The sequence below is a fragment of the Oenanthe melanoleuca genome, chromosome 7 (genome assembly GCF_029582105.1).
Source record: "Oenanthe melanoleuca isolate GR-GAL-2019-014 chromosome 7, OMel1.0, whole genome shotgun sequence".
Classification (NCBI taxonomy): Eukaryota; Metazoa; Chordata; class Aves; order Passeriformes; family Muscicapidae; genus Oenanthe; species Oenanthe melanoleuca.
Window position 1 is genome coordinate 18150273 of NC_079341.1, and position 27000 is coordinate 18177272.

At 38.4% G+C, this 27000-nt stretch overlaps 1 protein-coding gene across 1 annotated transcript in view; it reads right to left on the reverse strand.

Moving 5' to 3' along the window:
* MYO3B (myosin IIIB) overlaps window positions 1-13457 on the reverse strand; it is a 178516-nt gene extending 165059 nt beyond the window's left edge. Inside the window, exon 1 of the mRNA XM_056496889.1 lies at window positions 13252-13457. Within this exon, the coding sequence (XP_056352864.1) occupies window positions 13252-13457 (206 nt within the window). The remainder of the gene's footprint in view (window positions 1-13251) is intronic.
* Between the last annotated feature and the right edge of the window lie 13543 nt (window positions 13458-27000).

A 27000-nucleotide genomic window follows, 5' to 3' on the forward strand; every position in this document is an offset into this window, starting at 1 on the left:
TTCTGTCACTATAACCTATAACAAGTATCCTATCACACAGATTTGCCAGAAAATTATGCACGGTACTCTTTGTACCAACATAATAATATGATGTGTCCCTCTAAGCAACTGCTGTGAATAAATACATTTTTCCTTAAAAAAAAATAATCTAATATCATTGCCTGCTCTTGTTCTGAAAACTATAACCATTAAAGTAGTATATCCAAATTTTAAAAACACATTAACATTTCTTTGTACCAGAAGACAATGCTGGCAAAATAAAATCTAATGCAAGATTTTTACAGTTGGGTCATAATGCAGGACTGAAGAAAAATCTTAAAGAGCATTTTTGCGCATTGTGATAACATGGTAGTATTTACAGATGGCACATTTATGTATTACATGGAATCAGAGATGTGAAATATGAATCATAAACCTCTTCTGTTTAAACCAAAGCCAACACTTCTTGAACTTAAGTAATACTTATCTAAATAAGGTTCTACATCAGCCATCAGTAAAAGTGCTTTTTGCAACTAACATCATTGCATTCCTACAATAGAATACATCATTATTTTGCAGTATGAAAAAGCAAAAGAACAGTATCTGCTATTATCTTCAATAATGTAAAATCTGGATTTAAAAAGCCTGAAACCACAAAATGTAAACATTATGGCGAACAACTGAAGTTGTAAAGTTAGTTTGTGATTTTTCTATTTCCTGATATGTTATTCTTCAGAAAATAAAACATCCTTGTTTTTACAAAGGATTCCATTCACTTTTTATTTATTTAGTCAAAAGTTATGTATGCACACAACCACTTCTGCAACAACCACACATTCAGATCTTAACACTAAAATACTGCAGCTGAAATTTATTTAAGAAACTCTCCTTTTATTCCCCTCACATCAGGCTTCATACATCTCTGGGCTTTGAAACTATGTACAGGGAGAACTTAGCAGTATCCTCCCCAGAAGAAGCCTCAACATATTAGAGACCTACCAATTACGAGATTTTCTGCCATCAGTTGGAGAAAACTTCTCAGTGGTTAAATTTGTTCCCAGTAGGCAGGCAAAATAGCCGACACCAGATGCTGAAAAATTACACTTTGGCAATTAACTCTATGGATAGGGAACATATTAGACAAAGCTATTTGGGACTGCACATGTTTATGCAATTTGAGGCATGACTACATGCCATCAACAAGCCCCTAGCACTCTACCCTGTTTTGCATACTGGGAAAAGACAGAATGAAAGCACAAGGACAACCTGATGGAGTCTACTCAAGCTGCTCTGAGGCTGGAATAGGGACAAATAGCATGATTTTTTCTCTTAAGCAGAGATAATAACTTAAATCTTGAAAAAGTTGATCAACCAAGACAAACAATAGGATAAGACAAACATTTTTAATTCGTTTCAGCCACTGACACTGTTTCTTTCTTTTATCCATTAAAAGAGATATTCCCCATCAAAGTAAATTTCATGATTCTCTCCTAACACCTGACTTTTTCTATTTTGTAAACCTTTACCATCAGAACAAATTAAATCAGACCAAGCGTGACAGACTAACTTAAGTGGCAGTCAGACAAATGTGCAAGCAACATTTTTCTACTTTTAAAAAAGATATTTCTCTCTAAGATCAACATTAGAATCAATGACAGCATATTATCATCTCTTAACACTATCCCCATGACAAAGAGACTACATGTATTATGTATATCATATAAGATATCATAAAAGAAGTACAGGTTACAGACAGTGCACAAATCAATTTTCCATCTGTGAATCACAGCCTTTCGACTGTATTGCATGGCTTTAAGCAGCCTCAGAAAAGCCATCTGGAGAAATATGTGGTGTCCCAGAAGTTCTACTGTGTTACTCACCTGGGTTGTGAAAACAAAACAAAAAAATCCAAACTCTATATAGAACATGCAGATTTTGTTCATGAAATAATTACATCTGGAATAATTTCTTCACAAATTTATTATCACAGCTCTCTTCTTCAAAAACTCTAGGAAGGGACTCATAAGCAAGAGAAATAGCTTTACAATTATTGTTCAATTTCACTACTGCCTCACTCAACACCTACACGGAAGTGATTCCCTTCTGCATTCCAAAATGCACCCTCTCCTAGTTTACAGCAAGATGCATCATCTCTAGAGATTTTAGAATTAGTAAGAGTCTCTGTTCAGCCTGGTGCTTTTTAACAATCATGATACACAGTACTAGACAGTTTTGATTTCTCTCATAGCTAGTAGGGATATGATAGTAATACCAGTAAATACTAGTAAAAGTAGTAAAAATACTGCTTCTATACATATAATTCACAGACAGGGCTCTTTTTTGCAATGTTCTATTTGTCTTAGCCCTCATCTCTCTCATGAAAGAGTTGGTTTATGTACTTCTGGCATTTACAAACATTGTGGAAGAATAAGAATGATATACTTAAAAGTAAGGTATTTCACTTTTGTAGAGAACTCAGTACTGGCCCCACAGTTAATTATAACTCCTTGGTAGAAGAATTCAGAAGGTAAAGTTGACATTATCAGCTACGGCCCCACCTACCCATGACAGGCCCTCTTCTGCTGGCTAGCAGTGGTCACACACAGACAACTACCTCAGAAGAAATTGTTAGAGGAATTAATGAACCAACAAAAGGCACAAGAAAATCAATAGTCAGAACAGCATCCTCTGCTACTCTCCTGCTATTTCTCACTGGCTAGGTTAAAACAAAGAGAATGTCAATATCTTGAAATGAAGCATACAAAAAAAAAAAAAAATCTATTAAGACACCATCCTATAACTGTTCTCATTTGGACTTAGAGAGGCTGCAGAATGTGCTGTGGATAGTTTTTTGCGATAAAAGATAGTGATGGAAGAAGATGAATGATAAAAGTGTGTTCAAAAGCAATTATTAATGCTATAGAACTTACAAACAAAAAAAAGAACCATACTTTAGCTGATCACGTATTTTCACTAGGCAAACATAAGGGACAAAACAGGACAACCAGAATAGAACTTCTGCTATTTATTTATAAATTAAAGGTAGATCCCTGAGAACGCTCCAGGTAAATTCTGTTCACAGAACAAGTCTCACTTGAATATGAAAGCCATGAAATCAACTCTGGGTGTTCAAAATTGCAAACAGAGAGAACATGAGTGGAAAACATGTTCTTCCTTTCCACATATACTAACTTAAATTTTTAAAAGTTTTTATTATTTGTGTTTACAAACACTCTGTCTACATAAAGTCCTTTAAATTCAGGAGTACTTTCATTATTTTCTTTTTTTTTTTTGTTCCTTTGTATGGATGGACTAGAGACTCTAGGCTTTTAGACTTGCAGTATAAGCCACAGGGCCAGAGCTGAGTGATTACCAGTGGCAATGGATTGTGTCTGGACACCAGCCCTGATAAAAGCATTGTGATTATTTGCTTCCTTGTCTTGTCTATGCTTCCAGCCCATCACAGTATGAATCATGATCCCATTCCTAGGATCAACCATAATATCCTGACCACAAAACCAGCTACTGACCATCATGGCACAGAAATCAAAATGTCACCTAGTTCTCTAGAAATACAGAGAACAAAGAACACTCGAGTCAAATGGTAAAGTTTTCACACCACCACTCCATAACCTTAAATCAAATTCTTGGATCAAATATTTGAATCTGAACCAGAAAACTCTCCATTAATATCCTGTAAAATGTATGGTAGAAAACATGTATGTGCCTAGTCCAGACAATCCAGTACAAGTTTTCATTTAGATTAATTGCATAATAATGTGTTGTATTACAAATGTTTATAAGTAAACTCTTATTGGATCCTCGTATTTATGAGAACAACATTAACCTTTGTCCAATAATATTTGATAATTTTTGTATTGTCCATATAAATCAAACTAGTAGGAGCAGGGGGTGAATACATCATCCAGATCAACCAGTTTCATAAACAAACAGGTCCAGGATGCATAAAGGCAAAGTACAACATGGCACTGACCACCTCCCCTGCAATCTTCTAATTGGGTGTGCGCTGTCAGTCTTTTCAGCAGAACTGTGTCAAATCAGGAGGTGCTCCTGACTCCACTGCTGAATCACAAAGTTATTTTACTCCAGAACTATTTAACATCTCATCCTGTGACTACCAAGTGCAACAACACTCTTGATGAGCCTCCAGCTTTCACGGGGTACATATAACATTGCAACTTGAATCCTTCATAACTGCATTTCCCATAAAAGTCAGATTTCTGCTGCTTCCCAGCAATTAATTCTGAAGTTGCCTCCCTCTTACCATACATGCATGGCTCCAAGTCATCTCCATGTGAATGGAACAGTCACACCTGTTTGCTTCACCTCAAGCCATTTTCTAGATGAATGGAACTTGCCAGCAGTGTAGTAGTGGTCTTAAAGAGATCGGCTTAACAGGCACAGAATGGGGTCAATGCACCTTAACATAAATTAAACGCTACTTCAATCTACTGCAAAATCAAGAACAGAAAAAGCAACCACTGGGATTTTCTAGAGTAAGAAGGTCTTAAAGGTGAGGGTAAAGTCTAGTCACTCCATCTTTCTTCCTGCAAATACTCCTTAAAACTTCAGGAAGTTTCTTGGTGCTTTGACTCTTCCACCTAATTTTCACTCATGTCAATGGTATTACATTAACAATCAAATTTCATTCTGTTGGAATTATCCAATTCCACTCATTTCCATAGGTTTTTATAGATACAATATGCTTTATTCTGGTCTCCATAGTTGAATTTCTTTAACTGAATATGCACAACAGCTGAAATCTAACTAGAATGAAAACACTTGTAAACAGTAATTCACAAAACTAAGAAAGCTAAAAAGCAACTTGTTTCATGAAGTTAAATTCATGAATTTGATCAGTCTGACTCTTTTACCCAAGATACCATCATAATAACTTTCATCCTTTCTTTTCTCTGGTATCTCCAAAAGAAAGTATCTGCTGTAGCTGGCCCAGTTAGCACATGGCTAAAACAACCAAATCAGAATATATCAAGAAAAAAATTAAAACTATACCACTCTTCAGAGGTGACTGATTCCTCTAGCCTGGCAAATATTTTTATTAAAACTGTAGGAACTTTTTTAATTGGGGGATTTCTACTTCTTGGTCAAATCTGGATACAATCTTCTTTGAGAAAGGATTTTCTCACAAAACCTCAAGACTGTTTACTCAGGTTGAGCATAAATATCCTAACATCACTGTCGACATTCAAAGTTAAGCAAAAAAATGGTCAAATCATATGCAGACTGCATAATTCACAGAGATGACTAGTGTAGCAAATCTGCACTTCTTGCCAGCAAGCAAAAAAAATATTTTTATTTTCACAAAATTAGCAAAATGTATTATTAATTGGAAATTACACTTTCAAGATTTTCTGGTAGCACAGTATATTTAAGAAACTAACTGGGACTAGCACAGAAAATTATATTCAATGATGAAAGACCAAATGCTTTGCTGAGAATCAAATTATTGCAAAACTTAATTTCCTGCACACGGTAAACCAAGCATTTTTGAGAGTCATCCTGTGAGGTAAAGAATATCTTGCTATTAAAACAGAAATGAACAAAAACTTCTATTCAAATTTTGAGTACCACGGAAAATAAAGCTTCTGATCATTCACACAGAACTGCAATACATTTCATTTATTTGATTGTTCAGTTCCATATCTTCAAATTCAAGGGCCAAACGCTGAATAAAATCGTGTACCTAGTCAGTTAGCATGATTATTAAATTAATTAAACATTATTAAGCACAAATTATTTTACAAGACCAGATCCCAGTACCTGAAAGTCTTCTTCTTAAGAACAACTCAAACAATCAGTTTTGATCAGTGGCATTCCTATTGCAGAAATGTTATTTATATTAGCTATTGAAATAGAATTCCAACAAGCAAAATACACTAAAGCAGTTACAAGTGACTAACAGCTAACACATCAGTTCCACCTCAGGCTGTGAACTCAGCACTAAAATAAAGCTTATAATCCCATGAGCCCATTCAGTTATAAACTGCAGGTGGCAAATGAAGTGACTACCAGGTGGACTCCCCATGTGTGAAAAATCAATACCTGAGAAGGATTTCTCTGCCTCCTTCGGTAGAAATTTAATAGGGCAAACAAAATGCGTGTTTTAGTGCTGAAATGGAAGCATGAAGGGCTGCAACAGAATGATGACCCACAGACCAAAACCAGGCTCTTCACCGCAGTCTTAATCAGAAAGTTTGATAAGATTTGTACACAAATGCGAAAGAAGAAATCTAAGACAGATGTAGGATAAACTTTGGAAGAAAATAACTACAACCTTACATTAGTGACCTGTTTTCTGAAACCAGCTTATCTTATACTGGATTTCTGTCCTGCTAAGCATATCAGAATTCTTCAGCACCAAGATATTTTCCTCACAGGGAAAGCTTGTTTCAGCCAGTGCTGCACAGAACTGTCTGTTCCCTGTACTGGTTCTCACGCCCAGTATTAGACAACAGTAGTGTGTGTAGTGTCTGTTAGCTTAAGGTGCAGTCATGGAGCTACAAATAAATTGGTTAAATCCTAGCAGCCTCACTTCATTAATGCTAAAGACCATTGTGACACTAATTGATACTGAGCTTGATCTATTTATCAAGTCTCCAAGAAGGAGCTGAAGAATTAAAGCCACTTTGTCATTCACAGAGAGTGAGCAATAACTACTTAATATTTTGAAGGGATCTTGCTATTTTTCCACAATATACCTTAATTGTATAATGCAATCAATCATAATTCATCCCCATAATTCTCCAGTATTTATTTTACAGCAGTTTTATTCTAATGCAGATTTTTAATAAGAAGAGATACTCTTTTATCCATAAGAAAAATAATAAACTATTAATCATGATACAAAGAATCTCTCTTAGCGCTGACAATGACTTCTTGCTTAAGACGAAGCATTTTCACCAGTGAGCTACTTGTTATGCATTACCAGCATGTGTGCAGTAGCCTAGCATGACACCAATTTGCATAATTTCTCTCCTCTAACGGGCTTCAAAAGTAATAATGGGCATATGAGATAGAATCAATTACTTTAAACTTACTTCAGCAGCTATCTTCAAGGAGCAGTTATCAAAAGAACCTCTAAAGAATTAAGTTTAATAAATTTATTATTTGGGTTATGCTTTCTGGGCCTATAGCTATGTATGTTGAATACTGCAACAAAAACCTAGGCAAAATAACCAAGCAATTGGCTTGATGTCTTCCCAGACAAGAGGCAGGACTGGGATATTAAGCAAGTTCATAGACGATACAAAACTGGGAGAAGCTGCTGACTCCCTTAAAGGCAGGAAGGCCTTGCAGAGAGACCTCAACAAATGAGAAGGCTCAGCAATCACCAACCATATAAAGTTCAGCAAGGGAAAGTGCCAGGTTCTACACCTGGGATTGGGCAACCCTGGATGTGTGGACAGACTGGGGAATGAGGTCCTGGAGAGCAGTGGCACAGAGAGGGACCTGGGGGTCCCGGTCACTGGCAAATCAGCAGTGCCCTGGCAGCCAGGAGGGTCAGCTGTGTCTGGGGGCATCAGGCACAGCATGGCCAGCCAGGCAAGGGAGGGATTGTCCTGCTCTGCTCTGGAGTGGCCTCACCTCACCTTGTGTGCAGTTTTAGCCACCAAAACGTAAGGTATTAAACTATAGAGAAGTGTCCAAAGAAGCCCAATAAAGATGGTGAAGACCTTGAAGGGGAGCTGTATGAGGAGCAGCTGAGGTCGTTTGGTTTATTCAGCCTGGAGGAGACTGAGGGGAGACCTCATCACAGGTGTACAACTTCCTGGGAGGGGAAGAGGAGAGGCAGCACTGTAGCAGGACCCAAGGGAATGGCCTGAAGTTGTGTCAGGGGAGGTTTAGGTTGGACATCAGGAAAAAGTCCTTTGCCATGTGGTCACGCTCCCCAAGGAAGTGGTCACAGCACCAAGCCTGACAGAGTTCAAGAAGCATTTGGACAATGCTCTCAGGCACATGCTGTGACTCTTGGGGATGGTACTCTGAAGAGCCAGGAGCTAGACTCAACAATCCTTGTGAGTACCTTCCACCTCAGCATAATCTGTGATTCTGTGACTGTCTAAAGGTGGCTGGACAATGCCAGTATCCACTGCTGCTCACAGTGAACTTGAAAATTAGTTAGGGTTTTGGAGGTACAGATAAAAAAAGGATAGACAGTGATAAACACAGAAGCAGCTTAGAGCTGTTACACCTGTGCATGTTACTAAATTATGCCTTAATCTACAGGGAATAACAAAACCAACTTTTTTTTATCTGAACCTAAGAAAGATCTTACCGTTTGTTAATATTCACATAAAGCAGGAAGAATAATGTCTTAAACTGATATAACTACTGGTGAACCTTTTTTTTATCTTCCTGGCTTACGCATTTCTACATTGGGAATAGCAAACAATATTGCTGCAGTACTCCAATTCTCTCAGATATTAATCCAACACATTAGTACAATGTCTGTCCTTATAAATTTGAAGAGTAATTTAGACTTTACTACACATTCTGATATACGGTCATCAGTAAGAAAGATCTGATTTATATTTATCACACAAGTCTACACAATTGACATTTGACATAGTGGCCTGATGTCCACCAATACAAAAACACATCACCAAAATTCTCAGCTATCCCATTAAGTGAAAAGATACAGGCACCCCAGAAGAAACAATAGGTGCCAATACTGACAAGAGCACAAATTCTCAGAGCTTGCTCCTGTCAGCTATTTCACACTGAGAAGCACTAATCAATTTCAATTCCTACTGATTCAGGGGATTTGAAGGAGATTAACGCCTCCATGAGCTGTGATCTTGAAAAGAAACAATTTAATAACAACAAAATTGCCCATGAACTTTCAGAATAGAATTTAAACACAGAATAAAGTACCAAACTGGCCTTTCACCCAGATTAACTCTTGGGCTGCTGCAGATGGTCTGGAAGAAACTTAAGAGAATGCCTGAAATTAATTTACAAAGTGAAAATAAGAATGGTAAGAATGCTGTATCACACACTGGGTACAGTAACTATGACCTGGAATAATCAGCCTTTAGCAGTTCATTCACAGCTATTTAGTTTTCTTTTACACCTACTGTTCAGTTTATGTAACAGCTGTGTTCAGTGCTCTGGGGTTTCAGAACTCATAAGAGTTCAGAAACCATTTGAAAAAACAGAAAAAGATAATAGATAAAACAGTTGTATGTCACCACGAGCAGCACTGAACTGAGGTATCAGTTAAAGTAGACTAAAAGTAGATTAGATTGTACAGACAATATGAAACAGGATCATGTATTACATGTATTACTTTTTTAACAGTGCTTCACCTTCAGCCATTTTCTATCACTTTCTATGACAGTGGGTCATTTCCATTTTAGTAAGGATACACTTTCCAAATAGCCCCAGTTTCTATCTTACTGTTTAAGCAGAGAGTACCTACTAAAAGAACAAAGTCTGAAACACCACAAAAGCATGATGAACAAAACAGAAACTGACATGATCAAATTAAAAAGGATATATTTATATGGTGTGAGTGATGTGGTGAAAGGAGGATGCTTCTTTTACAAGATAACATTACAAATAGAGCCTACATTTCAAATACAATCCTAAGAGTTTGGAGTACTCAAGAGATACTCTTGACTAGAACTCACTTCCTGTACTGCAGAAACCATATTTTATATAAGCTTCAGGTTCTATTTACAAATTGGACAAACTAGTACCTTTCAACAGTAATACCTTATATTGAAAGGTGTCTCCTGCACAGACATACCAAGCTACAACTTGCTACACATTGCAGCAATATGCCACTGCAACAGCCCTCTGGAAGTCTCATCAGCTGTTGCCAGGTAACAGTGCAGAGGCAGCCCCATGGTTTGCTGTGAGTGTCCCTTGAAGCTCAAAGCATTTTGGCTTCTCTCATCAGACATGTGACTTTGCAGACTATCTCAGTAAGCCACAGAGGCACACTGGCAGCGTGTTCCCCCATGCCTTGAAATCCTGTCTCAGCTCCACAGCAAGGGTATTTTTAAAGATATGTGTGGGTTGAAATAAATATAAGCACAGATTTAAGAGGGTTTATGAAAACCTCTTTACTTCAGCTATTGCAAGGAATATAAATAAACAGTAAAACCAACAGACATCTTGTTTGGACTTCAGTCTCAGATTCCTGGCACCTAAAACTCTTTCAGCATCTCACCACAACCAGCCATCCCCAGTCTCTGATTTTAAGCTTGTGCCATTCACTCTGAAACACATTTGCTCTTCTTTTCCAAGTCCCTCCTCCTGATCTCTGCAGCGTGCTGGCTTTTGATGAAAAGAGAGGCTGATTTTCCTTCAAAATGGCTGATAAGAATCCCCTTCCTTTAATCTTCTGGTCTGCTTTGCTATGTCATCCCTCTTCAAACACACTATGTGACCAAAACCTCCCACTGAAGTCCAGCCCTCCACTTTCAGTTTAAAGTTTGATAACTGATTTGTCACACTGAGTATTCAATCCTTTATTTAATGCCACTCAGTCATCAAAATTTAATTTTTCCTCTTTGTTTTCCTTTTGTTCTTTTTTTTCCTCAAGCTTTTGGAAGGTGCAAAGTTTATTTCAACCAATCTACAGAAGCAGACGCATAACAAATAAATAAATAAAGGCAAATAAAACCACATTCAAAATGATGCTTTTAGTCTGACAGATTTACAAAAAACCTTCCCAATGTCAAACAGAAATCACATATATAGATTCCTTGAATTGTCCCAGCTGTCAATATACTTTTACTATACTCACACTTCTGTAAAAGGACTTTTTCCCATCACTACTCTTCATATAATGATAGGTTTGTTACCCAGATTAGAAAAACAATGGCTGCATCAACAAGATATTCACTTGAGGGTGTTCCAGAAAAAAAAAAAAAAAAAAAAAGTATTGTGCTGTGTTTTTGGAAATTGCCATATCTGATTGATATCCTTGTGGTATCAATTGTACAGAGGTAATTCTCTATAATGAATTATTTATTTCCTGTAGTAATAGACATCTGAGATAGTCATAAATATTTATATGTTCAGTTAATTCACTAATGAAAACTGAAGTAATTCTAAAATGGGATGTTATCTCAGAGGCTTGGGGACTTAACAGTCTGCTCAACTTTTACATTAGTGAAGACAACACCATGTGGGAAGCAAAAGGAGGTGGAAGAAACATGCTCCTGAAAGCATGGTACAGCAATGGGCTAAGGTATCAAGATAGAATATTTTTGTGTGTATCCCAGAAAAAATTCTCACTTTTCTCCATCTCTGTTCTTCCAATCTGTAAAATGCACGGTAACATCCTCCTTTGCAATCCCCTGGGCTTCTCACTAGCATTCCAGAGAGATTACTCTTCAGCAATGGAAATATCCCTTCTTAGACAATGAGTTATTGGTTTGTACATTGATCTGTGCAACTCCACTATTTTTACAGCATCTATGAAGTATTTTGGGTTGCTGGCTGCCTGAAAGTAGTTCAGTACCACCTATGGATTGCAGGTCTACAGGCACGAATTCCTTCAAGTTTGTTGGCTGTACTGATCACCCCACACCTAAACCAGGTCAACATAAACAGCTAGAAAGAGTTTATTTACTACATTCATAATAAGATAATGACATTTACTAAAGTCAAAACAGATTATAAATTTTTTTTAAAGTCTGCATCCATTTAGACCTGAATGGATGTTCACTCCTCAAAGGTCTTATCTAATGAACTCACAGCTCTTTTTCAGCTCATATCCCCCTTCATAATACATACCTGTTTTGGAGGCAATTCACCTTTGTCAGCACTTCTAAAACACAAACTACAAGTCATTTATCTAAGAAGGCAGTAATCTGTTTGTCCATCAAATAATTGCTTTCCACCTTCTGGAGAAGTTGACTGCTTTAGGTTTCATATGAAAAGTCTCACCTACCACAACACACTTGAGTACTCAGATTTGGCTCAACTTCTCACAATCTATTAATCCATTGTGAAGCATAACATTAGCTGGAAAATGGCCAAACCTCAGGGAAAAAAGCCCCCATTATACATATGTCATGTTGTAAATTCACAACCATCCTTTAAGCAGACACATAAATGGGATCAAGATGTGTCTCACAGTTGAATGAGTCTTTTAAAAGAATGTGATGCATGTGATAATAATGAATGTTGCTGAAGTTATTGGTTTAGCATACAGTCCTATTTTTGAAGGATACTCTGTTACAAACCATTTCCAAGGTAGGACTAGATCCCTTGCCTAATTCAGTCCAGAACACAGGGGAAACCCTACTCTCATAAGTTTGGCAGCAAAGGTACTATTCTAAACATTAGGAAACAACCTTATGCATGCTGTTTTCCTCTCATCATTACTGAGAAAGGTCTGCCACACACAAATAATGATTTTGAAACTGCAAATTCGTACTTTAGCTTTACAGGGAAAAACCAGCACATCTGATAGAGACAGAAAAGGTTACAGGGACTGAAGAGCCCCTGCTTGACTTGTTCTCTGAACAGTAACTCTTTCAAGGACCTCAAATCTACAGTGATTTCAGAAATTATTCAGGCCCCCTAGACTACAGGAATAAAAAAGGAGGAGAAAAAATGAAGAGATGTAAACCACAGTTCATTCTGTACCTTCAACTACTGATTGTCAGTGAAAAAGGAAGAAAAAATCTTTCACATTTCAGATTCTAAAGCAGTTGATGTATTTGCTAAATCAGATGTAGAAAGGAAGTACAGTGCAGGAAGTGCAGTGCAATGTCACAAAATCAGAACCATATGGTATACCACATAAAAAAAAAAATCCATTATAGGTTTGAGTTTCACTACATGTACAAAGAAAACACTTTAAAAATGTGAGTGTCAAAATATGAAGAGACAATCATGCAAGTTTAAAAGTTAAATAGGTCACTGGTAGAGAACTTACGGAAAATGTTGCAAAATCCAGAATTAATCCTTGACAAGGCAATTAGATTGTGTCAGCAACTGAAGTCATCCATGCCAGAATGGCTCCAGTCTTGAGTGGGCTTGACATAATGAAGGTGCTCATGAATCCAAAACATTAGGAGAAAATGGACCTGCAGCAGACATGCATGTGAGCTCTGACTGAAGCAAGATCAGCATGCAAAACTGCCTAACTAGAACGAGACCAGAATAATGCCCAGCTATTTTGCAAAAACTTGCAATGTCAGGGCATTTACTTTTCTTGAAAGCTGCAGGTAACCAAAGGCTATTGTCCTGTCCAGGCCACCCTACAGCCGTGCCTCTGCCTGAATGTGTTCCAAACTCATCCAGATCCAAGCACTAACCCATCTTCTCAAGGACCTGATCTTCTCAAGAGAGCTCGAGTCGGCCTTGTTCCTCCAGACTGCCTGGCTGTCACTGCACTGGTTGCCATCCCTGGGCCTGCCCCCATGCCTGCCTGGGGTCCTGACAGGATGCCCCACGCTCAGTGTGGCCATGGGCCTGCTGCTTCACTGGCACCCATGGCTCCTGGCCCATCTGCCCACACAGGGCAGCCCAGCCCACGCTGCAGAGTGCCTACTGGTACTGCACTCAATCCTTTTTTCTGCTAGCCTCCCTCAGAACATGCAAAAGCTTGCACACTTTTCAAGCCAATGAGTAGTGAGACCAGCAGATCTACAGATCTGTGAGTGTATATCAAGACACAAAACCAGTGAGATCAGAGCCTGATTACCACATGAGCCAGATACATTTTTCTCAGGATCACTATTTTCACCTTCTAAAAAGGAAGACACAGCATTACCTGGTTGTAACTGTTAGGGTTCCCAGACTCTTAAAAGAATGTTTATTGTCTGTTTCTTACGTTAACATCATTTCTATAGAAAACATTCATTGAAATAAAAAGGAAGGTAGTGTGAAACTCGCTATGCAAATATTTTAAGGCAAGCAAACTACATTTTTGTATTTCTTTTTCTTTTTCTTTTCCTTCTTCACACAGAATAAGCAAGCATTTGAGGCCAAAAGGTCATTCTGTTAATAGTTAAGTAATTATTTAGACAATCAATATTTATTTACACAAAAAAGACACACTGTAAAGTAGAACTTATTTCAGAGACAGCTTTTAAAAAAATCCTCTCCCAAAGCCTAATTTCAAGTTCAATAATTTTCTTTCTTCTATTAAGTAAACAGCTCCTGTAGAACCCTGGCAATTCAGTACACATTATTTAACAAAATTAATCTTTGCCACAAATGATAAAATTATTCTGATTTGTATGTCTCTGGAATTCGTGCAAGAGTAAGACCAAGTCTGAACGCTAACGAATTATTCTGTCTAATGAAATATTCATACTCGTTTGTCATCAAGACTTTAATAAGGAGGAATACAGCCTTCTCACTTCTGTCAGTAAAGGACTAGCAAAGATTTTTCCTTCATTTAATTCTGAATGTCTAGTGAACCATTCCTAATAATTTCCTTTTCCTGTACAACACAGTACTAGAGATATTTAAAATTTACTTAGAAAGATGACTCCATATTTCAGGTAAAAAGTAAAATTTATATACTTGTACCACCCAAAACTTACAGAAGTTTTCACTATTAAAACTTCACAGTACCACAATGCTTTCCATATCTCTCCAGACAAATCATTAAGATCAGAAAAATCAGATTAAATAAAGAATGAAACCTACACTACAGCATGTGGAGGCAAATGCAACAAAACTTTAAGACAGCTTTATCAAGAACCATATCAGAGGAAATGCCATCATTACAGCCTTCTTGTCCACAGCATAGCCTTGAAGGCTAAAACACTGTTTTTTCTATTTCAGTTCTTGTGGAACTAATCAGATTGCAAAAGATGTGCCCCTGGACATAATTTTTACATATGGAAAAATCACCCTAATTTATGAAGGGGGAAGCGGGGTGTGGATTCTTCCCCTCAACTGTTTACAGGGAAAGCACTTTATCTGATTTAACAAGTACACAAAATTGCATTCTCAGGCGTTCCTTGTGTATGTTTCATCCCCAGTCTTTCAGCCTCTCACAAACAGTGCTCCCTTTCCAGCTCAGGCAGTGGATGACTTTTCTATTCCAAAGGCCTCTTGGCAGATTGGTCAAGAGGTGTTCTTTTCACAGCAGCTAATTTGTTGCTATGAGGGAACATGAAACCAAACACATTTTCTTGGGAGTGCTGCTGAATTCTATGAAGTTCTCAGCTGACTAACCTTAAACAATCAGAAATCACCATATTCCCACCTTTTGTCCTGCTATTAAATCAGTTAGTTTCTCTGTATTACAATATGTATTATTATAATGGTCAGTCACCACCATAGTCCTTCACTCTTGGAACTGGAAAGACATCAAACTATCACTAGTGAGAAGCAACTTAACCTTACATGAATCATCCACACATTTCTTTAATTTATTGTTAGGTGACTTCTGCATAGCCTCCAAACCTTCTGCCAGCATATAAATTGCTTCTAGAGCTATAAAACAAACATCAGCAAGGGAGTTGCACTAACATCACTTTCCCACATATAAGCAGTTGTTAAATTCAAGTCACTTACACTTACACCAGTCCTTCCTCCTCATTTGATGACAATAAACACCGTTTTCAATGCAGCAATCAGTTTAGTTTTATAATCATTTTTCACTAAGACAGTGTCTCACCACAAATGATGAGTCATCATACTAGATATAGCTTATAAATAAATTGCTAACCTTTTGGCATATATAAAATGTTCATTACAAAACAAAGCAAGATCAACAGCTGAAAAATATTATTTTAATTTAATTAATGGGGAATTTCCCCCATTAACATAGCTGTAAATGAATTCTAATGACTTTCTAAAAGTTAAAAAGATAAAGTGATTTTTAAATACTCTTAACTTTTGAAGATACACTTTTTCCTTGGATTCATTTTTAATTACAGGAAGTTTTTTGAATTATGTACTGTATCTACTATATTTATCTCATCATCTCTCCTGGCTTGACTCTCAGAACCATTAATTCAATGCTCCATCTGCTACAGTTGCTCATACCGCAGATGACATTTACGTTAGGTTTGTTTCCTCAGAAGAAAATGTATTGGAAAAGGTAGTCTGACAGGTCTTTATATCCATTTCACAGGCTGAACACAAGTTATAAAGATCATCCATGTAACTACTGACAGAAATGATGAGAGAACAAGTGGAGACAACAAGATGTGCACCAAACATGCCCTCTTCTTTCAAGTGAATTAGAATTAATCACATCTATCATTCATCCTTCCTGTAGGTTTAAAATGTGGTGTAAAAAATATACCAGGAGACATGAAAACAGCCATCCCATTCTACATGTTTTACAACTCCTCCTGTTTTAAGCACTAAGTTTATTTCCCATATATGCAGGAAAACTGCTATTAAAGGCAATATTGCATTCTTTCAATATCAGAAATAAGGCTTTTATTTTTTTTCTTTTAGAACAGATTTTATACTAATTCTGTAGGGCAAATAGATTGATGTACATCAAATAGCTCAGCAACAAGTTGTATGGACATACTACAACGTGATAGGATAACCCACAGCAGAGAGGAGGTCAGTGAATATTAGTTACATTCAGACTGTCCAGTAACATATTTAGAGATCAGAAATTTGAAGAACCCTGAAGGAGAACAGCTTCTGCTCTCCATATACCTCCAGATTTTAATACTTCTTAAGATATTAACATGTATGCAGTAACTGGGACAGGAAACTTGGTAACAATTTCTCCTTTTTCTGAACAAAAAACCTCATCTATATGGAATTACAGCTGTTAAAAATATTTTTTAAAACAAGTGCCTCTGTAGGATGACAGATCCTGCAAAATCTGCAGTGAGCTCCTAGGCATTAGCATGAAAATAATTTTCTGCCATCAGCCAGAGTCTTGGTATGTTCAGAGGACTGACCTTCAGCATGCCTAAATCCTACAGGCAACCTTTTCTCTGAGAAATCACTGGACCACACTAAGCTACTTCTCCATTTCAAATTTTACTTGTTCATAGTAATTCTTTGTGTTAAAATTTTGTATATATTCTGCACATACTTACCAACAATAAAAAAGGAGAGAGAGAGGGAGAGAGTTACTGAAAGTGTTTGTCCTGTCTTTCAGGATCAAATTAATCACAGTTCATTTCTACCATTCTGTTCATGCTAGACTGGGTAACAAGAACAGCAGAAGAAGGATGACCATAGAAGAGATGAGAACTCTCAACAGCATTGGTCACCAAAGACTAATAAAACAAATTATTCTTAGAGTGAACTACCATGAATCATTTTCCTCTTTCTTGTCACATTTGCACGATGTCTAAGCTGATGTTAGAAGTATCAGAGAACACTACTAGAAATCAGAAAACTTTCCACCTGAAGAGTTCAGTAAATTCTGCTTGTGCAGGTAAGTATTTAGGAAACAAAACAATGGATGGGATTTTTCTTTTTCCAATAAGTAGTCAAGTGTAATGATGAGATTCCCTTTGGGATCAGGACCACTCTTCTAATTCTGTACCTACTTAGGAAATCATGATGAGTGGACACAGCACTCTTCCAAACTATTTTAAGCAGTACTTTCTGTTGTTTCAGATTTCAATGCCAGGAGAAAATATTCCTTAAATATTTCTATGCTTTCCTTTATTATCCACAAAAAAGTGCCAGAGATTCCTCTACTTCCTTGTACTTATTTTTACATACAACACATCATTTCCATATGAATCTCAAATCTCTATTTAGTCTTTGCTTACAGCTGTACTCAAGCTGCCCATTGTGAAACAAGTGACCTCCCCTTTGCAAAATACCTCTCCTACTGTAGGATATTATAAAGTCTTTACCAAAACATTTCCAATATGCTGCTTATTAGTGACACAGAGTCCTCCTAGCTCTGCAAAAAAACTTTTATCTCCTTAAAGCCACTGACAGAAAATTGAGCATCTGGAACAAGGAGATGCAGGACAGCAGTTAAAAATCTCTATTTGAGACCCTCACATCTGAGTCCAAATGTAAGAAAGAGGAAAGGCTGGGAAGGCACCAAAGGTAAGGCACAACTTCACACCTACAAGTTCAGTGCAGCCTCCATCATAGAGCCAGAACTATGTCAAGGATAGAGTAGATGATTTACTTGGTGCTATGACAACCTGATACACCATGGGCTTAGGGCAACCTTACCAGTAAAGGTATCATCACTGTACTCCACAAGATCCTCCACACAGTCCCCAAAACATTTATGTGTCTTCAAGTAACAAAGCATTTTGGAGAAGAAGCTGTGGCATATCCTACAAATCACTGTGCATTCTATAGATATATCTATCTTGCAAAAACAGCTTTGTCAAGGACACAGGCATCTGCTACCTAACAGGAGTCAAATCTTTTTTAAACATGGATAACTGCATATGGCTGCAAAAATTGTGCTCATCTAACTATATTTTGTCTTGCAAGGGTGAAGATCACCTTAGCGCGACAGTGCCAACTGTCCTGTCATTATCTACATGACAACAATGACTTTAAAAGGGCTGTTCTTGTTACTGTACACACATCACTATTCCATGCAAGAATTTTGGGCTTTTTTAAAAAGAGCTAACACTTACAATGTGCAGATCCTCAGCTGGAAATTGTTTCCTACAGCATTAATATTTTTAGTGAATTAATTTTGCTCTTTAAAATTTTTGATAATAAAATCCCCAGGTTTCATTTCACAATAGGTTGACACTGACAGGGCCATGAATCCTGCTGAGAAAGAAAGCTACCATTTTATTTCTTTGGCAAAGAACCCAAGCAGGAAAAGGTATACCATGAGTCAATTCTTCAGACAGGAGTTATAATGAAAGCAGTACAGGCTGCACTCTTCACAATCCATCCTTTCTTATTGCATCAAGGTTGTAAGGGCTTATTCCTCCTCCAATACTCTAGGCACTGCCTCCCACATTATAACTATCAACACTACAAACTCCTAAGTTAAAACTAACAACCTTTAAGGTGCAGTTTGTAACAATCACTCTTGAAGGAAGGCAACAAGTAAGGCCTGTAGAAACTAAGCACTGAATTTTCTTTCAGAGGTGAGATAAAAGGGTTACCTAAAAATATACCAAAGAATTTTACCAGTCACAGAGATTTGTATCTCTGTGGTATGACCACATACCACTGAGTTCAAAAGTCTCTCTCCAGCAAGTAGTTTCAGAACAGCAGTAGAAAGAGAAGGGGCTGAAAAAGCCCAAAATCACAAGGACAGTTCTACCTTTAGGGAATGTTCGTGAATGGAATTGCACCTCTAGTGCAACTTACCAAGTACAGCTGGGCTGTTACAAAAACATATGAAGCCCTCATTGCAAAGAAACAACTGTCAGTAACTGTTATATTTAACTACATGCTCTCCATAACTTCCACAGTGTTCTGGCATTAAGGTGAAATCAGGAATCACCTATTTTGCCAGCTCAATAGCTTAATTTCATTACATGAGAAAGAAAAAAGAAAGAAAAATATTAATACAGGTCCAAGCAGAGGAACAGTCCCTGGCTACCAGCTGACATCTCTAAGATAATTATGACACATTAGCAGAATGAGACAAGGATTTGTCTATTTTGTGGAAGTAAGTCAGAACAATAAATTTAGTTTTACTCCAGGGTGCCACAGATTACGACATTTAAAAACTTTCTTACCTAATCCAGTTTGCTTCAGGACTTTCTGTGTTCTCATCTGTTGCAACAAGAAATAGAAAAAGCAAAAGCTTGACAGAGTTCAAGACACTTGAGCTCTTTGGCATTTTTCCAGATATTTCAAAGTAACAGACTACCCAAGCTAGCAGTTGTTACAAACCTGACTGTATTATAATTCTATTCCAAAACTGACTAACAACAAAAGAAACTAGGTGAAAAAACTAAAGGTTGCATAACTTACCTGACATAGCTCCTGTTAGCCATATGCTCAACTCAGCAAAAGGTACTGTCTCTCTGAGCAATAAACCTAGAATAGGCCAAGGCTGAATTATTAAAAAGAACATGAGGAGGCCTCAAAAGCACACGATGAATGAAAGAGAAATACAAAGCTTACAGTCTGATTTAGTTTATAAAGGAAACTCAGATGATCTATTTTGAACACTAAATGGCATATGGAAAGAAGCAGGAGGGTGTTTTATTGTAATGCAGGGGAAGTGAACACAGTACCTTAAACCGGTCTTGATGATTTTCTCATACCAATGAGAAAACAGGATCAGCATATGGAGCCATTATTCAGGAAAAGAAAGTCTTCATCTGCATGGTGCCTCTGGGAAACTGGGACCAGGAGATACAACTTCCTTACTTAAATACTTCCCCTTACTTGGAATTAATCTCTCTTTCTTATATCTTAATCTCAACTCCCTCCAGGTTTGAATCACAGGCAGCCAAAAGTAAAGTGGCAGTTCCCACCTTTAGACACAAAGGAAGATGGACAATTAGTTCCTAAATTACAGAGATTAATATTAGTTCCAGGTACATACAAGGCAGGAAGTATGTGTTTATTAACAGAGATACTATCTGCTTTATAGAGTCGACCTTGCTATTTAACAGACTATTTTCAGTCATTGCACACAATGTGGGAATAGTAATTCAGCTCAGATTAAATACAAGCAGATTTTATTTTTTTTTTCATCAAAATGCCCAGCTTAATACATTGTTGAAGCTTTCAGCCATGATCACTGACCCCTATAGAAATTATATCCCTTTCAAGTGTTTCAGGTTGCTTACTACAGAAATCTCCAGGGGTTACTGCAAGCATTGCTCTGTGAATTAGAGGGATAAATGAATCCCTATTATTTCTACTGCAGTACTGACATGAGACTGGAGGAGATGAAATTTTCTTGTAAATTGTGGAAAGTGTGTGGAAAGTGAGAAAGGTCCAAGCAAAACAGAAAACAAAGCCCCCATGTCCATGCAGAATATTAGGAAAACTAAGCTGCCTGAAGAGACTGAGAGCAGTAATTATGCCATTACGTCAAGTGGGCTAACATATCCCGCACTCCCCAGTGTACTGAATGCACCTCTCTCCATAGTCAGTATGCTGCCATGCTTCAGGAGATGAATTAATTTTCCTCAATTTTCATCTATTTCATAAGAAATATTGTAAAATTAGCTTAGCCCACTATTTCTACACATATAGTTCTGCAAATGTCTCCTTTTTCCATATACAGTATCAGTACTCCCTCTCCACCCACCAGGATAGAGGCCATGTCTGAGGAAGAAACTAGATGAGGGGTGGAGAAAAAGGACCAGCCAGCAAGAAGCTACTGATATGACTTGTTCCTTACAATGCAGCAGCACCAGCGAATGAAAAATGTCCTATTTCCTCCCCCTCACCACATGCCATTAACACAGGCCAATTCTCAGCTGTGTTCAGCAGAGCTTTTCCCTACTGTGTAGCATTCAGATGAAAAAGCTCAGCCTTATACAGTCAGTCATTTATTCCAGAGCTGTGCCATTCTAGCTACAGTCATACAGCTTTTCAGCTTTGGCAACAGGAAAGCATGTATGGCATTATACAATGCATCATCTAGAGAATTTATCTTTCCCAAAGAGGGAAAAATTCCTTGTAGTGATTTTGCAAAAATAAACAAGAAAAGTTTCTCAAGTTATTTTCCAGACTTCTGATGTGGCACTGTTACCTCACTATTTATGGTCCCATGTTCAACTCCCAAAACATGAGCTGTGTAGAGACATGAAAGATGCATGAAAAGCAGAACAAGTTAGGAAGGAATTAGCAGAAGACTGATTTAATGAATTTTATTTATCCATCTCCATTTCTACTGAAGAGCAGTTGCCCCACTATCCACGAACAGGAATGGATACTTCTCTCACTGCACACTGTAACCCTCCAGGAGACATCACTCTCACTGTGCACACTTCTGTCCTTTCAGATTCTCCTGCTGCATCTCCCTTACCTTCTTCCTATCACCCCTCTCCACTTTAGGAGCTACATGGCTTTATCAAACAGCTGAGACATAATCCATCACAACACGAGTCCTCATGTTGGATTCCTCAGGTTAGCACTATGAGGAATATCCCTCCATATTTTCACCTGTAATACAGGAGTCTTTACTAAAAATGCCACTCAGAACTTGTGTTCTGGATGATTGCCAGCCCCACTGCAGCTTGTTTATTCTGCTGCAGTACAGTTCAGTTTAAATTCATGAAAAGGAACTAAACAGTAACAACAAAAGAAAAATTACTGCTGAATGAATTTCTGATTCTTCCTACAGGTGCAGAGCATTCCCAGCTTCCCTACAGTAATCAACCCCAAGACATCTTTCTGTTCTCTGGCTCTACATTACTGAAGTTCAGCTGTAGACTGATAAAAAACTTAGTGTTCACCTGTCCAGTTATGCTTAGGGTTTGTATGAGGCTTTTTCCCCATCCCATTTTCTGTTATTGATCTGTAGGCTCTCCTCCCTCGTATTTCCTTGGATCATGAGAATTCACTTCTAGGGGTGGTAAGTTTGTAAAAACTAATGAAAGAGAAGTTACAGGCACAGAATGTATCTCACTAAGTGTGTTCTGATGACAACCTAAAACTAGGGCTAGGTTAAAAAAACCCCAAACAACAAAAACCACCAACCAAATCTTTAAATAGAACAAAAGCAAACAATTATGATAATTTTCAGAACTTCAAATCCCTTCCCATACACAAATATTCTTTGATTACTCTCATAGACCTGTACACTGCATCAGCACTTGATTCATTACTCCCCTCTCATCCAGTTTCCCAGTGGCCAGAAGGCTGGTAATGACAGCAGCTTCTGTCTTTGTAACACAAAATGTTTCTCTTCCCTAGATGAGCCTGCACTCACGAGTCCCTTGTTAGTGAGCCTCTCCAGGCATTAGCACAGCAAGAATCATTGTCTTTGTCCAATGAACTTTTTATTCTGAAAGCATTTGGCAAAAACACTGCAAAACCAGTCCTGCAAGTTCTTAAAGCAACCAAATAGCCACTGCCCTGCTAACTAAATCCCTCTTCTCTGCAGTTAGAAAGTTAATAATATAGATACAATATTTCTGCTAATCAACCATTTTGGATGGTACTGGATGATTCACTAACTCTGCACATACATCAACAAGGCAGCACATAATGCTGAGGAAGGAATCACCCAATGGCCTGCTTTCCAACACAGACAAACACAGTGCCGCAGATAATGTTCCTACAGCTTCCCAACCATGGAATACCACAGAGCAGCACATACCAGCACAGAAGATCATATTTTTCCTGTTTCTAAAGCAATCCGTTTGCACTCAAACTCCATTTTTAAAAGGGCCTGAAATGTCTTTTAAAAATCTATATCTACCTTGGTTCTTAGCCAGATAACTATATGAAAATCTTAGCCCAAAGGAAAAATAGCTCTGCATGGTTCAAGCCACATTTTTATTGTTTGAATAAAAATGGGGTGAACTGTATTTTTATTTTTGTGCTACATTGTCAATAATTAATACCAACTTGGATTAATATTTAAAGGATTAAATTCTATAAATCTGGAATATTAACTGCATTACAGTTTGAGTTTGACATTAAGAATGAGCTGGGCTTCAATCTGGGAATATAATAAGGGATATTATGCGTTTTCAGAACACATTCTGCAAGATTCCACGGTAGGTTACGATACAATTTACTGCTTTTGAGAGAAAAGACCTCAGTAACCGCATCTAACTTGCTGACAGTGACCTCTATTACTATACATCATGTTAACTGAAATTTCTGTACAAGAACATAATTTTCCACCTAATAATTCCAGAAAACCTCAAAACACTGATCCTTGGTTTTCACTGCAATGAAAATGAAATTCCAGAGTGCAGCTTTTGAAGGGACAAATGAAGTGAACTCGGCTTTTAAAAATGAAAACTATAAACCATTTTGTATTCACAAAAATAAATGCACTGCTTCAGAGAAATAAATAGGAAGATACTTTAAGTTAGCCCTATCTCACTCTGAGTGCAGCATTGTCTATGGATAGCAGTACCTTTCCTTTATTTTTGCTAATAATTGCATACCTGTATGTACCCAGGAGGAAGAGTTGCTTAAATGAATTTATCAAGTGTTATCACAGTATTTGCAATGTATATTATGGTCCACTAGTTACTATCAGTCGCTTAAGGAAATACTATAGACTAGAACCAGATCTACTCAGGGAACTTACAGAAAATTTTCTTCAGTTATTCATGGCCTTGTCCCGATGGATGGGCCTGAATCCCATGTCACGCCTACTTACTTCTTGCCTTGTAATATCTTCTGCCACTTTTAATCATGGAGATTGTTTTTTCCTGAGTATTCCTTACCTATGATTTTGGAAAAACACGTACAGCCGGTCGGCCCCCCGGAGGCGGGGTGCCCTCAGCAGCAGCGCTCCTACCGGCGCTGCCCCCGCGTCCCAGGCAGCCCAGACCCAGCTCAGCGGGCTGAGCCCACCTCCCTTCCCCGCCTCAGTCCGCGGGGCCGAGCGCAGACTTCGCTGGGGCCAAGACAGGCTCCCGGCGACAGTGACAAGCCCTGCCAGCAGCAACGCGCTAGAGAGGTGACAACCCCTGCCCGGCTCTGCGCGCCGGGGGGAGGACTGCAAGGCAAATGGCGAACGCCATTTCGAAGCCCCTCTCGCTGAGGCGCGCCCCCCGCCCCAGGCGGCGGCGGGCGGCCCCGCTGGGCCGGAGCCCTGGCGGGAGCTGGGCACACCTGAGACACAGCGTTGGCTCTGTCTCGGCACGGCTGAGCAGCCCGAGCAGCGGGCAGCGGCCCGAGCAGCGGGCAGCGGCCCGCCCGGGCCCGGCGCGGGGGCGGTGGAGGCGGCGCTCGGCCCGTGAGGCGGCGCGTGCCGCCCCTCAGCGCGGGAGCGGCCCGCGGGGAGAGAAGGGTGATGTTTAGTGAGTTTTTACAGAAATAAAACCCGAGCCTAGATGGGCATAGTCGGCAGCATCGCTGGGAATCAACGCCTCAGTCACCTCTGTGCCTTCAGTTCATTGTGGAAAACGATGAATTGTAGCGCAGCTCCGTCTGTGCTCTGAGAAATGGGTCCTGGTGAAGGAAACGCTTTTATAAAGCTTTTCTTCCCCTTAAGGTGTGAGGAACGGGGAGAACTCCTGTCTTTAGGCTTCTCCTTTTGTACCTATTTGACTTAACTGAGTTCGGTAATGCCCATTTTTCAGGTTGATAGGAAATTCTGTTATTTCTGTTAGACACTTTTTTTTAACAAAAAAAATCTTAGAAAACCGGGAAGTTATTCTTTTGCTCGATGTGCTGATGCTTTTCCCAAGCGAACACATCACGGGGGCTCCCTCTCGCTCAGCTTCCCGCACCAGCTCTCTGCGTTCTGCCTGCCCATCATGAGCATCCTCTGCGGCTCCCACCGCGGCTGAAACCGCACCTGCCTCCTTCAGTGTTACAGAGAGCACTGCTCTATTCATCAGCTTCAACAAGGGCTGACCGACCCCACAGCTTCCAGTACCACTTCAAACATGGTATTCATGCTCATCTGTAAGTAATCTTCATTATTAAAAAACAACAACAAACAACAAAAAAAACCCAACCAAACAAAACTATGAGAGCTTTTTATATCCATAGATCTTTTTGTATTTATTTTTGATGCAAACTTTAAAGACTGAGGACCAGTGGATTTCTCTGCAAAACTCTTTCAAAACCACCTTTACCAATTGCTGTACCAGTGTTGTTTTAACAAGTTTCTAACAGTGAAACTATCATCATTATGATGAAGGTGCAGGAATTCATTTTACTATTCTCTTGATTTATCCTTAGTGGAGGAACATCTGAGCAACTGAGTGTCCTGTATCACTCAATGCTAGGTCTGAACACACATGACATTAATAATAAGGTTGGAAGGCAAACTTATCCAAATAACCAAAGTGCCTTCTCCTTACATTTTCCCACAGACAACACTTAACCCCATTATACTGCAGAAATTTACAAGCTGAAGAGGAAAGAGTAAAAAGATATTTCACATTAACATTTTCTTATGCAAATTCCCACTTATGCTGTACACAATAGCAGTGTTGGGTAAAATGTATCTACAGTTCTTTATTTGCTTCTTTTCTTCTTCCAGCTAATGAGTTCCCTTAGTATAGAAAATCCATCTTTGCTGCCACACACAAAGGTAAATCACTTGAATGGGCTGAGCTTTCTTCTCTTTATTGTTGCTAGGGAACCACCTTGGTACTCACATGCATGTCTTTTGACATATGTTTCAGAGGACAAGATGCAACACAGTTCTGCAATATACAGTGAAAAAATGTACTGTGCAGCATTCTTGCAAATATTCTCCCAGAGAAGAATGCTGCTACTTAGCTTCAGATTGATTTGGATTTCTTGCTTGTTTGTTTAGACAGACTGGCATCATAAAATTACATGCAGTCATCTGATTAATAGTCCTTAATTTTGCCCAGGCTTAAAACAGAAAGGACACCAGTCTGTGAATTAAGTGTTGCTAAAACAGCATCCTTCTAATTTTTTAAAAATACTCTTGTATAAGGGGAATGTTCTGTAAGAAGTCTTGCTATTAAGTTATGTAACTAAAAAAAATACCCAATCCAAGTAGGGAGAAAGGGGAAGTGAGCCATTTCTGAATAGCCAGGTATCTGAAGGTTATTTGAATTACATTGGTCACCTGCTGTGAGTATTAGTCATACAAATACTGCACTAAGTAAGGCAATAAGCTTCTTTAACTCTCAGAAAGTATTTATTTCTTGAGATAGCAGCTTTTGGCAGGACAAAAAAGATGATGTAGAGATATTAAAGAGGTATTATTCTGCCCAGAGTCATGTCTGACTATGGGCAACAGCCCCATTGGAATTTCCTGTTGATTTTGATTACTGCTAACATATCTGTGCGAGAGGGACATTTGAGGTTGAAGGCAACAAAGTTTGAAAAAAATGGAAAAAAGCATGAACGTGAAACATGAAAGGGTCATATCTTGCTTAAGTCCTGTGGGCAGATATGTATTTATTGATGATGGAAGACCCTAGTACCTGGATTTGATCAAATATCAATTTATCTAATATAGAGCACCACTTACTTACT